Here is an 11,678-nt window from a genome sequence, read left to right on the forward strand (position 1 = left end):
GCCGGTGGTTCACTAGGTTAATGTCTGCACTCTGTGACACAGTGTGTTTGTCTTCAACGGCTTTCGACTTTTTGATCATCTCTCAAAGGAGCTTCCCTCACTGAGGTACATGAAGTGACTCTTCTAAATAATAAGTAATTCAGTCAATCATGGTTGTGACTCAGTTGCACAATATTTTAATCTGACGTGTTTAAACATTGAAATACCGTAAAAGAAAAGGCTGTGGCTTTTGACCCACATCCCGCAGGCTCCGGCGAAGCCGTTCATCTTAAAAGCTTTTAAGACGTCATTTTTTTTCCCAGAAGGGATTGGTCACCCGGGAGCCGGCTTTCAATAGATTTACCCGTTTCAATCACACACAAAGAAACAAAAGCCAGTCAGGTTAGCATGGGAGATGATCTCCCACACCCCTGATAATTATGGTCTCTCATGGCCCCAGATGTTCTTTCTTTCTTTCTTCTTCTTTTTTTTCCCCCTAAAATTAATTTTGTAACTTTTTCCAAAAATGTCGCAATGCTTTCCTTTTTGGGAAAATTATATTTTACGCAACTATGGAGGAAATAAGAAGAAATGTAACCTTTTCACCCAGTGGTTTCAATTTTACTCACTTTTTCATTGATTGGGTGATGTTTCTGTTAAATCATACATTAAAAAGTGTAAAATGTCTCGTTTTTGCAGGATTAAACCCTCAGACAAAATTCTTACTTCCTGTTTCTAAATTCTTGCTGAATTTTTGAGTGCAATTTTTTTTTTTTTTTTTTTCTTGTAACTTTTTACAAAGAAACATTAAGTTTTGCCACTCCTGTTCCAAAGCAGCTTGAACTTATGGTACACCTAAATGCTAACTCTGTGGCTTTTCTCTTTCCAGCACTACTTGACGTGTTTCAGCGGAACCATCGCCGTGCCGTTCCTCCTCGCCGACGCCATGTGCGTGGGCTTTGACCAGTGGGCCACCAGCCAGCTCATAGGGACCATCTTCTTCTGTGTGGGCATCACCACGCTGCTGCAGACCACCCTGGGCTGCAGGTACACACACACACACACACACACACACACGGACACTGTGTCATGTTAGTGTGTATGTAAAATGTACTTTTATGATGTATTTACTGCCTTCCAGGCCTTCGTCTTCCCCCACTTTACCTTTCTCCTCCATAAGTAGCACTTTAAGGCGAGAGCCATCAAGTCCTTGAAGTTCTTCTCTCTCGACCTCCTCTTTGTCATTCTGAAGTGTGTTTGAGTGTGCAAGCACAATTTTTTTTTTTTTCTCACACACCGTCAAAGGCTCACACAGCTTCACAATGATCCACTCAGTACGTACATGTTGGTGTTAAATGGGTTTGTTGTGCGGTAACTTGTCTTGTTGGCATTTTTCCTGTGAGAATGTGATGAGGGAAGAACATTTTAAGTTCCTTGTTTTTGCTCATGTGACTGTGGTTGTTTCCTTGTGGTTGGAGGGGGGGGGGGCACAAAAAAAATGACCTACTTAGGGAAAAAAAGCTCGCAGTTCCCAATTTTAGATGCCAAACCTGAAGGCTGAAGAGATTATACAAACTAAAGACAAACGGGATCTGGCTGCAGTCTGCTGCAGGGAACCGTGTTCTGTGCAACTGTTGCATCACTCCCGGGCACGCAGTGTGAATAACACTGAGGTTATAATCGATTCAACACGCAGGCACGTCTCTTTCGGGCGGCCTGTCGATCGGGAGGGGAAGCCCCGCTTTCGGCCATGCCAGTGTGCTCATGTCAGCAATACCTCATCTGACCCACTTTCTCACAAGTTTTGCTACATCCTGTTAATCCGAGGCGGCGTTTCTCAATCCCGAGGCGCAACAACTGTTTGGCATTTAACACTTCTTGTTTTTAGAGGATGGATGGATTTTAAGGCTTCAGCAAAGAACGACCAAAGCTACAACTGAGAAATGAGTTATTAATGCACTTATGTAAGGCATCTCTTTATTGTTCTTTTTTGTTTTTCTCTCGTCTTGTGCGTGCATGCAGTTCATCTGCGGGTCAGCTTCACCCTGATTTTTCTTTTTTTTTAATTGCTATTTGCACTTGAAAATGAAGTTTGCTCGTACAGAATGTTGTGTGAGTTACGTAATCACCTCGTCCAGCGCCAAGGGTCCAAACAGTCGTAAAATCCATCAATATAAAAACACAATATTTTCTGTTGCCATGGATATTACATATTCCATCTCAATGAAAGCCAGGACGAGTTGGCACAATATTCTATTTTTCTTTCATTAAAGTAGAGCAGTTCAGCGATAGAGGCTGACCTGTTTTTTTTTTCTTCTGTTTTTAATAAACTTAATCTTTCCATCTTGGCAGATCAGAGTCTTTGTCCTGTTATCAGCAGCTGAACCCCGTATCCTCATTCAGACAGGCAGCCAGTCCTCGGTCTGTCTGACAACATGTTTCCATTTTCTGTTTCTTGAATTACATGCGCTGACGTGGAAAAATATATCGACAGCTGTCTTTTTACTGTTTAAATAAAGAAAAAAATATACATGTTGAGAATTACAGCACCTGATACCTGATGATTATTTACACTTCTTATGTGCCAAACTTTCCTACGTTCTCATTTTTGCTTGATCACCTGTTATCACCGTTCTTAAACCCATGGAGAAAGCGGCACATTTTATTAAAAACTATTTGACCTTAAACTTTTTTCTGTAGCAGCTGGCAGTTCCTCAGAAAGTCTGGATCTGCCTCATTTCATGGTGACTACATGCAAACCAGCACAAACATTGAAGGTTTTTACCACTGAACTTATTTTATGAGGTTTTTATGGGAAACTTTGTTTTATTTTTTCACTCCATCTGTGTTGTGCAACATCTTGTCCTTGATGGGTCATGGATCATATAAAGATGACAGTAAAGAGATCGCCCTCTATTGGGCAGCCAGGGAAACAGATTGGGCACCATATGTACATTTTTTTTTGTTCTTATACACATCAATACAGCATGATTGTGTTTGCTGACAGCTTAAATGATATTCCAGGACATTTGATTTGTTTTAAAAACTGCGAACATTTCCTGGGTTTTAGGTCCAAATGCAGCCATATCCCAAGATCCAGAAGGCCTCGCTCTTTATGAGAGAAAGATTCAAAGTTGAGCCACTATTCCTCCAGGTTGAGAGGAGCCAGTTGAGGTGGTTTTCCTCGTATCGTTCTATCCAAGTATGGCAGACACGTCCAACGGGGACGAGATCCAGAAGCCAGTCTATAACCTGGTTGTAAGATTATATCTCGCAGTTGGTGTGGAGCGTAATTGAAACGACCAGGAACTTACTGCTACGATAAGAAATTGGGGAAAGGACAGGGCGATTGTTTTCAAGACAAGACTATTGGATTATATTTCTGCCTCATTCTCTGTTACAAAGACGGGGAAGAATCTGCTCTCCGTTTCCGGGAGAGTGGCATTTTTGTCAGACGAGCCCATTTGCCACAAGACAGGACTGACAGACGATTCTTATCCATCATCTGTCTGGAAACTATCTGGGTCGAAATGCCACAGCGTAGACACAGCACTGGAGGCAGAGGAAAGCAAAGAAAAAGGAGCTGAGAGTGACCATCCATACCAGCTGCAGTCCGCACGCTCAAAATCGGGAGGAACATGCAACTCATCAAACAAATAATCAGGTGTTGAGTCCTGAACTGTATAAAATAAATCAAACGTCACGTGCACTGAGATCATCAGTAGGTTGTGGTGCGTGTGCACGCATGTCCAGATTTGCATTCTATCATATTTATTGCCGAGAACTGACGCGCTCCATCTGTCTGCCAGCAGCCTGATGCGTTTTCAAGAATATAAACCACTCCCATTATTATCTGGAATTCTTTCAGTTACATTATTGGCATTACGGGCGTTAATGCATTGGGGATAGTACTGCGTTTGTGTGTGTTTGTGTGAGTATGTGTGTGTGGTTTATCTTGCTTAGGCCACTGCAACTGTCACATGTTGTTGTGTGATCTGGAGTTGTGTAAATGGAAACCTCTGTGAACTGAAGGCATCTTTTGTTTACTGTGTTTGCTTATTGGTAAATTTAGACTTTTCATGAAATCAGAATAATGTCGAAAACCAACATCAAGCCCAAAAGCTGGCAGTTTTCATATTTCTGACTGCAAGAGTTCACCTCGGGGTACTTTACACACACTGGGCTTTTTCTGATTTTAGTGTTTTTATTATCAGTATTTCAATTGATTTCTTAGTTGTTCTCAGCTGATGTTTGTGTATTGTTATTCCTCTAACCTTTTCATGTAGTTTTTTGTATGTTGTGACAATTTGCAGTGGTTTTCAAAAGTATTTCTGTAATCCTCCTTGAACTGTTCTACACTTTGTCCCATTACAACCACAAATGTAAATGTACTTTATTGGGATTTTCTGTGATAGACCGACACGCCACACACATAGAAATGTGGTGCAGATGCAAGCCTTTTGGGGTGTGTTTCTACCAGCTTTGCACATCTGTGAAAGAGCAATTTTCAACATGTCATGATGTTCAGCTGGATGAAGGTCTGGACTTTTAGTTCTCTGTTCTAACACGCGAATACACTCTGATTTGAACTTTTCCATTGTAACTCTGGCCGCCAAGCGAGGATTTGATAAATATCACATAGTATAAATATCCTGAGCTATTTCCACTTTGCTGTGCGTAGACATCATACTGGATGCGTCGGGGTGTAGCAGTGAGGAGATGTAGAGGCAGGGTGGAGCGAGACGTGAGTGATTTGATGAGTCATGGCGCCTCACGGTCACGAGTCGGGCTGTGGTTCCAGGTAAACATGTGCATGGCCGGTCTCGTGTGTGCAGCTGCTCACCTGGATGTGAAAATTAAGCTTTATTATCCATTCCTGCTGCCTGAGGCAGATTCTTGTTTGCACATCGCCTTTGGGTCCTTCAAGACGTTGCGACCTTATTACATGAAGTCGAACTGGCGTTTTTTGTTTAAAAACATTTCTGCTGAAATAAAATACCTGAGTGTAAAAGATCAGGCACACATTTTCTACAGATGTTGCAAAAATTCCATATTTATAATGAGTCCGTTTAGAAGTGGATGTAAATGCAATGGAAGTTTTGAATGTTGGGCTCACAGAACCAGGATAGTGTGTGGAGCTGGTGGACTGGAACCCGACAACTCTGGACCCAGAACTTAATCGACGTGTAGTAATATGAACAGTAGATGGAACTGAAGAAGCCAGATGACTCACTAGCAGGGAGACGGCTCTATCACCACCCGTGAGACTCTCCATTCGCTGCTCACTTTCTCACTGGTATTGACTATTGTGTTGGTCTGTTGCACTGTAGCCGAACTGAAAATGGCCCAGCGACCTGAAAGATAACTCCCTGCATCATTGCTGTGGTTATCAGCAATAAATCAAATACAGCCCTGCACATTTACACCTCTGCATAAGTTGTAGTCCAGATAAACGTAGCTCAACTGAGATAACATGAGGTGATGTCTGTGCTTCTTTAAACAATCATTTTGAACCTTGTTGTTTTCATACGTTCAATTCTTTCAACTAGAAAATTATGATTTTAATGTGACTTTGTGTTTCTTGGTCTTTATGAAGCAGTTTGAATTGTGTTTTGAAGGAATGGTGCCATATAATGAACTTGCTTTGCCTACAGAGTTGGGTTTGAAATGTGATTACATTCTGAAACTCTTTCATTGAAACCAACAGATGTTGAACTTCTTTTTATCTCCAGGGTTCACTTCCTTTTTCTTAAAAGTTCTAGACAGTTTTGCACGCGTGGTTTTGTTCTTAGTCACGAACCGTCATATAACCATTTTTTGTTGTCGTTGTTGTTGTTGAACGATCACATAGTGGCCAAACCTGATCTCACCACCCTCTGATTACCAAACATCTGAAACCGTCAACAACTGGCATTATTTAATTGCATTTTTCATTGATGAACTTGGTACCGCTGACTCTGCCAGGGGGAAAGAAAACAACAACCTGGTTTTACATTTTCTTGTTCGTGTAAAGTCATTAAAGGGTTTCATGGTTTTCTCGTCTGCAGGTTACCTCTGTTTCAGGCCAGTGCTTTCGCCTTCCTCGCTCCAGCCAGAGCCATCCTATCACTGGACAAATGGAAATGTAACAGCACAGGTACCATGACCCTTCTTCTGCTCTTCACTTCCAACGTTTTCCGTTACGGACTCTGACGTCTTCGATCACTAAGTACTGTCAATATCATGATGTTGTTTATTTGCTCCCAGTTTTTGAACGCTGTCGGTTTCATAGCTCGTAAATGCAACCAAGATTTAAATGGCTCCGAATGGGATTAACGTCTGCGTGCTCCAAATGATCTCCATCTCAGTGCGGTTTATTAATTTTCTGTTCCGTCATCTCGCCGTTTTCCCACAACCAGAGATTCCAGTGGTGAACGGCACGGAGCTCCTCCACACTGAGCACATCTGGCACCCCAGGATACGAGAGGTGAGGCGGGGGGGAACACAAACGGGGAAAGTCGCAGGTTACAAGAGGATTACGAATCATTCTTCTGAGAAAGGAACACCGACTTTTCAAAGAAAGTTTCCAAGTTATCCAAGCGACGTTAAATAACTCCTTATGTAAAAACTTTACACAAGCTAGTTGAATAAAGGGGCGTTCCTGGTGGTTTGCTGTCTATTGACAGAAGCAGCCTTGTTCCTGCATGTCAGCAGGGTTTGGTTTTGTGTGGCAAATGTGCTCAATTTGCGTTAACCTTTTCCACTGGCGAGTAGCCAGCTGAGTAATGTTTCTTTTTATGGGACACGTGAGAGAGACGAACCTTAATCAGGCCGAATCCGATCGTTGAATCGAGGAGCAGGCAGGTGATCAAAGGTGACGGAAACAGATGCGCAGACCAGTAAAGAGCATGGAAACGCGATTATCTCAAAGAAGGCTGGTGATTCTGTTATCTGTTATCCCGTCCCGCCAGGCCGTGAAGCAGACGGCTCATTTCGGAGTCATGCATCTAATTTTACACATTATTCATCGTAATAGATAAGAAAAGGCTGTTTGTGTACAAAGTCTCTTCAGTGGTGCTGCAGATTTATCGGTACAAAGCCAAGCCGCAGAGTGATGGATATGTGCACGGTTAAAGCTAATTACTTCTTTGTCTCATGATCAGAGTAGTAACTAAAGGATGATTTGAATAATCGTCTCTTTCATAAGTGTTTTTGTCAGTGGCGTTTGTAGGCTCCGCTTATTCTTCCTGAGTCCTAATAAGCCCAGTGTCTCTTTTCATTAAACGTTTCCTCTGTTATTTGAAGCCGTCATGTTCATCACTGACTTAGTTTTATAAAGCCGAAGTATCCCTAAAAACGAGTTTTCAACGACCATCAACTTCGTCTTGTTTATCTATGACTGAGTTCAGGGCGGGGACTCAAAGTAAACACAGCTTGTTGATTCACACAAATGTATATCCTGTCATTGATCCTTCTCTTTTCCCCATCTGTTGGCTCAGATCCAAGGTGCGATCATTGTGGCCTCCCTGGTTGAGGTGTGCATCGGCGCTCTGGGACTGCCCGGGATGATGCTGAAGTACATCGGCCCTCTGACCATCACCCCCACCGTGGCCCTCATTGGACTGTCTGGCTTCCAGGCCGCGGGCGAGAGGGCAGGGAAGCACTGGGGCATTGCTATGCTGTAGGTACACATTCTTATGCAAAGACAAGCAAGCTTGTTCAAAGGGACACACCTTAAAGTTCCTTGTTATAACCATTTGCTTGAGTGTTAGTAAACATTTTGTTGTACAACATTTTTTTTTAGCATTTGTAGGCATTAAGAACTGGTTATACAGTGAACCTCCACAGAGCTGTAAAGCTGAAACCAGTAGCCCTTGGGAACCGCCGTCACTGTTTGAATCAAATGGATGTTACCTTCAGGTGTTGCGACTTCAGCTCCCGCTGTGTCGCGGCTGTTTGCGCCATAGCCAGAGGGCCTCTCCCCCCCCTCCGGCCCACAGCGCCGGAGGTTATGGGCCAGTAATTGCCACGGATTTCTCACGCACTTAAGAGAATTGATTGGCTGTTGAGTCTCTGGGGTCCAGACACAGACGGCACTAAATGGGACGTGTTTGCACAGGATTAACTCGGTCACAGGAGAATATGCAGTTCGACGTAATAATAACACACCATTATCTGTCTGTGATCCACCAAACTGTTTCTGTCTGCAGGACTATCTTTCTGGTGCTGCTGTTCTCCCAGTATGCCAGGAACGTTCACTTTCCTCTGCCGATTTATAAGGCCAAGAAAGGCTGGACGTCTTATCGACTGCAGGTCTTCAAGATGTTTCCTGTAAGTACACAACCACATACAACTGCAGGCATACCTCAGGCTGAAGCCTTTTCCAAATTAAAAAAAATAAATCAATTAAAATCTTTCAGAGAATAAGATGAAATGCTGTGTTACCAATAACATAAACCAGATCCATATTGGTTTAGTTCAGGTGTCATATACCTGATCAGTTTGATCTCCACTGGGCAAGAGCATGAACATGAGTGCATAATGAATGGTCTATAAGGACAACTCCAAATGTTTTCTTTTAAGGACAAGGAGGTGTGAAACATGGAATCTGAATATCGTTATCAGACCCAACAAATTAACTTTTTTTTCCCCCAAGAAAAACAAATTTTATAAACCTTTTCCAAGTTTTTAAAAATGCATTCTGCTTTTTGGAATATGCAAAAAAAAAAAAAGAAGCATGTCTTATATTTGCATTTTGTTTTTTCTAGACCGTTCACACAGTGAGGAGTAGTTCTAAAGAAAGCAGCATCAGAAGAGAGACAGCAGCCTCATGAAGGTTGAGGTTATTCAGCTGACCTAATTAGTTTCTCCCTGGGAAGGAAGTGTGTAAATCAGTCTTTTTCTACCCTCTGCTGGTGAAAAGGTGAACTCACACCACCAATCAGCCTGAATTACGGCAGTTTAACAAACTGGCCTCCTGCGGCTCCTTTGACTGAAAATGCTAACGAGCTCTTGGTTTTGTTACCTTGGAAACTAGAAACACTTCAGACTCAGTTCAAGACATCATTACTTTTCCCTGGAAGTTCAAATGTGTTGATTATTTTACTTATAGCGAAAGAGATGTTGAGTAAATTCAGCGTTCAGTTAGAATCTGGATTTCAGTTTGACCTCTTTGTTTGTTATCAAATGTCGTCTCATAATCTGAAGCTTCATGTGTCACGTGTCAGCCAGCCGGCTTCAACCAGCCGGCTTCAGCCAGCAGCGTTACTCAACCGAAACATGAGACAGAGAATTTCCCTGAAGTTTTCTCATGTGGGAAAATAAAACCTGCCCACTTTCATGCACACCTTGTTTAAAAGACAGGAGGAACCTGTTGGAAGCCACACACACACACACACACACACCTACATTACCATGCAGCTGTGTTTTGGTGCTACTTCATTTCCCATTTTTTTGCAAAACAGTTCATGACAATAATGACAATTATTCACAGCTCTGTTCACATACAGTCCTGAGTTGATTTCACTTTTTCCATCTTTGATATGTACGTGATCTGCAGTACACATGGACAGTGGTTCTTTGTTTTTTAAATTTCCTTAATGTCTCGTCGTCTTGTTTTGCTTTGTTTCCTCCTCCTCTCAGATCATCATGGCCATCCTGGTGTCTTGGCTGTTGTGTTTCATTTTTACCGTGACTGATGTTTTCCCGCCGGAGAAAGAAAAATACGGTTTCTACGCTCGCACCGATGCTCGGCAAGGAATCCTGAGAGCCGCGCCGTGGTTCAAAATCCCTTACCCCTGTAAGTGTGTCTGTGCAGGAACAGGCGGGTGGACAGGAGCAGTTCATGTTGTCTCACTGAGTTCTTCACGTTTTACCACCATATTATGATTTAGAAAAAAAATTAAGTCGACGTAGCATTTTGAATAGTACTGGAAAGAATCAGGTAAAGGTTGGGAACATACTGGAACGTGTCTTCAGAACACATTTAAAAATAAACTGCAAAGGTTTTGTGGATTTATTAATATGTGTGAAAGAAAATGAGGGGAGTTAGAGTTTTAAGCTTTCATCAAATCATACTGAAGATATTATCATAAGATCTAATAGATAAGAGGGTTTCTGCCCTTATGACTAAAAGATCTATTTTTAGAACATTTTCCACAAATTTTTAATTTTTGACGGTTTTTAATCTTTCTGTGTTAAAAAAATAAAACTCAGGATTGACGGTTTGTTTCATGTCGATTTGAGTGGACTGTAAACCGGGACGTGTGCGGAGTTTGAACACTTTGTTTTGACCTCGACAGTCCAGTGGGGCCTTCCTACCGTGACAGCGGCCGGCGTGATCGGCATGATGAGCGCCGTGGTGTCCAGCATCATCGAGTCGATCGGAGACTACTACGCCTGCGCCCGCCTCTCGTGCGCCCCTCCGCCTCCCATCCACGCCATCAACCGGTAACTCCTGCTCATCCACTGGCGTGTAGTTGCTCTTAATGAAGCGTGACCTGCGTGTTTCCGTGTCTGGGAGATACTGAAATGCGGTTCTTCTGGTCTGTCTGCAGGGGGATATTTATGGAGGGCCTTTCCTGTGTGCTGGACGGGCTTTTTGGGACAGGAAATGGCTCCACCTCCTCAAGTCCAAATATAGGCGTCCTTGGAATCACAAAGGTAGTGCACGCTCACACACACACACACACACACACAGCTGCTCTCATTTTTCCCCTCTATGTCACCTGTTGGTTTTGACGTGAGACATCTTTAATGTTCCACTGATTTGGTTTTAATTCAAGTGTTTGTCATGTTATCGTGAGATTTTTAAGCCACTTTGTGATCAAAGTGTGGTCGGTTCAGTTTAAATTTCCCCTCGCTACACTCAAACCAGATATTTTAAGTTCCTGTTGTTTGTTTTTAATCTGTATTTCTTCTCTAAAATCACCCCCTGAATCTCTGTGGTTCGGTCCTCAGAGAGATTCCACCACACACAGTTTAAAGACCGCTCCTCTGTAATCGCTGTAAAAATGCCTCGTGAAGTGTCCTCCTGAAATCCTTCTCCTCTTTGGCTGTTCGTCCAGGTGGGCAGCAGACGTGTAATCCAGTACGGAGCAGCCATGATGCTGCTGCTGGGGCTTGTGGGTAAATTCAGCGCCCTGTTCGCCTCTCTGCCGGACCCTGTCCTGGGAGCGCTGTTCTGCACCCTGTTCGGTATGATCACGGCGGTGGGACTGTCCAACCTGCAGTTCGTCGACCTGAACTCCTCCAGGAACCTCTTCGTCCTGGGCTTCTCCATCTTCTTCGGCCTGATGCTGCCGAGCTACCTCAAGCAGAACCCGCTGGTCACCGGTCAGTGCAACAGAGCAGGATTTTCAACAGTGTCACTGTGATGAAGGAACCCGATCTGACGTGTCAGTTTGAACGTCTGTAGACTTTACCTGAGCTCATCTCGGTTTGATATTCATGAATTCAGACTGGAGCATTTTTTTGTTTCGGAACTTGACGACATACAGTCTGTTGCAGCTGTGTGAATCTGTCTCTCTGTGTTTTACTCAGGCATCGTTGAAATTGACCAAGTGCTAAACGTGCTCCTCACCACTGCCATGTTCGTCGGTGGATCGGTGGCCTTCATTCTGGACAATACTATCCCTGGTAAGGTCTTTAACGCTCTTTCCTAACAGTGTCAAAGGACTGGACATGAGCAGTTTGGAGCATTTTCAGGGAAGAAGACGATG

The 11,678-nt window shown here is 43.2% G+C and overlaps 1 protein-coding gene across 3 annotated transcripts in view; it reads left to right on the forward strand.

Moving 5' to 3' along the window:
• slc23a2 (solute carrier family 23 member 2) overlaps window positions 1-11,678 on the forward strand; it is a 32,529-nt gene that overhangs the window by 18,200 nt on the left and 2,651 nt on the right. For all 3 annotated transcript variants that reach the window (XM_030103924.1, XM_030103925.1, XM_030103926.1), the window contains 10 exons: window positions 869-1,026; window positions 6,027-6,115; window positions 6,378-6,445; window positions 7,458-7,639; window positions 8,169-8,289; window positions 9,601-9,757; window positions 10,260-10,407; window positions 10,515-10,620; window positions 11,025-11,292; window positions 11,500-11,595. In XM_030103924.1, the coding sequence (XP_029959784.1) occupies window positions 869-1,026; window positions 6,027-6,115; window positions 6,378-6,445; window positions 7,458-7,639; window positions 8,169-8,289; window positions 9,601-9,757; window positions 10,260-10,407; window positions 10,515-10,620; window positions 11,025-11,292; window positions 11,500-11,595 (1,393 nt within the window). The remainder of the gene's footprint in view (window positions 1-868; window positions 1,027-6,026; window positions 6,116-6,377; window positions 6,446-7,457; window positions 7,640-8,168; window positions 8,290-9,600; window positions 9,758-10,259; window positions 10,408-10,514; window positions 10,621-11,024; window positions 11,293-11,499; window positions 11,596-11,678) is intronic.

Source organism: Salarias fasciatus, chromosome 12 (assembly GCF_902148845.1).
Source record: "Salarias fasciatus chromosome 12, fSalaFa1.1, whole genome shotgun sequence".
Taxonomy (NCBI): domain Eukaryota; kingdom Metazoa; phylum Chordata; class Actinopteri; order Blenniiformes; family Blenniidae; genus Salarias; species Salarias fasciatus.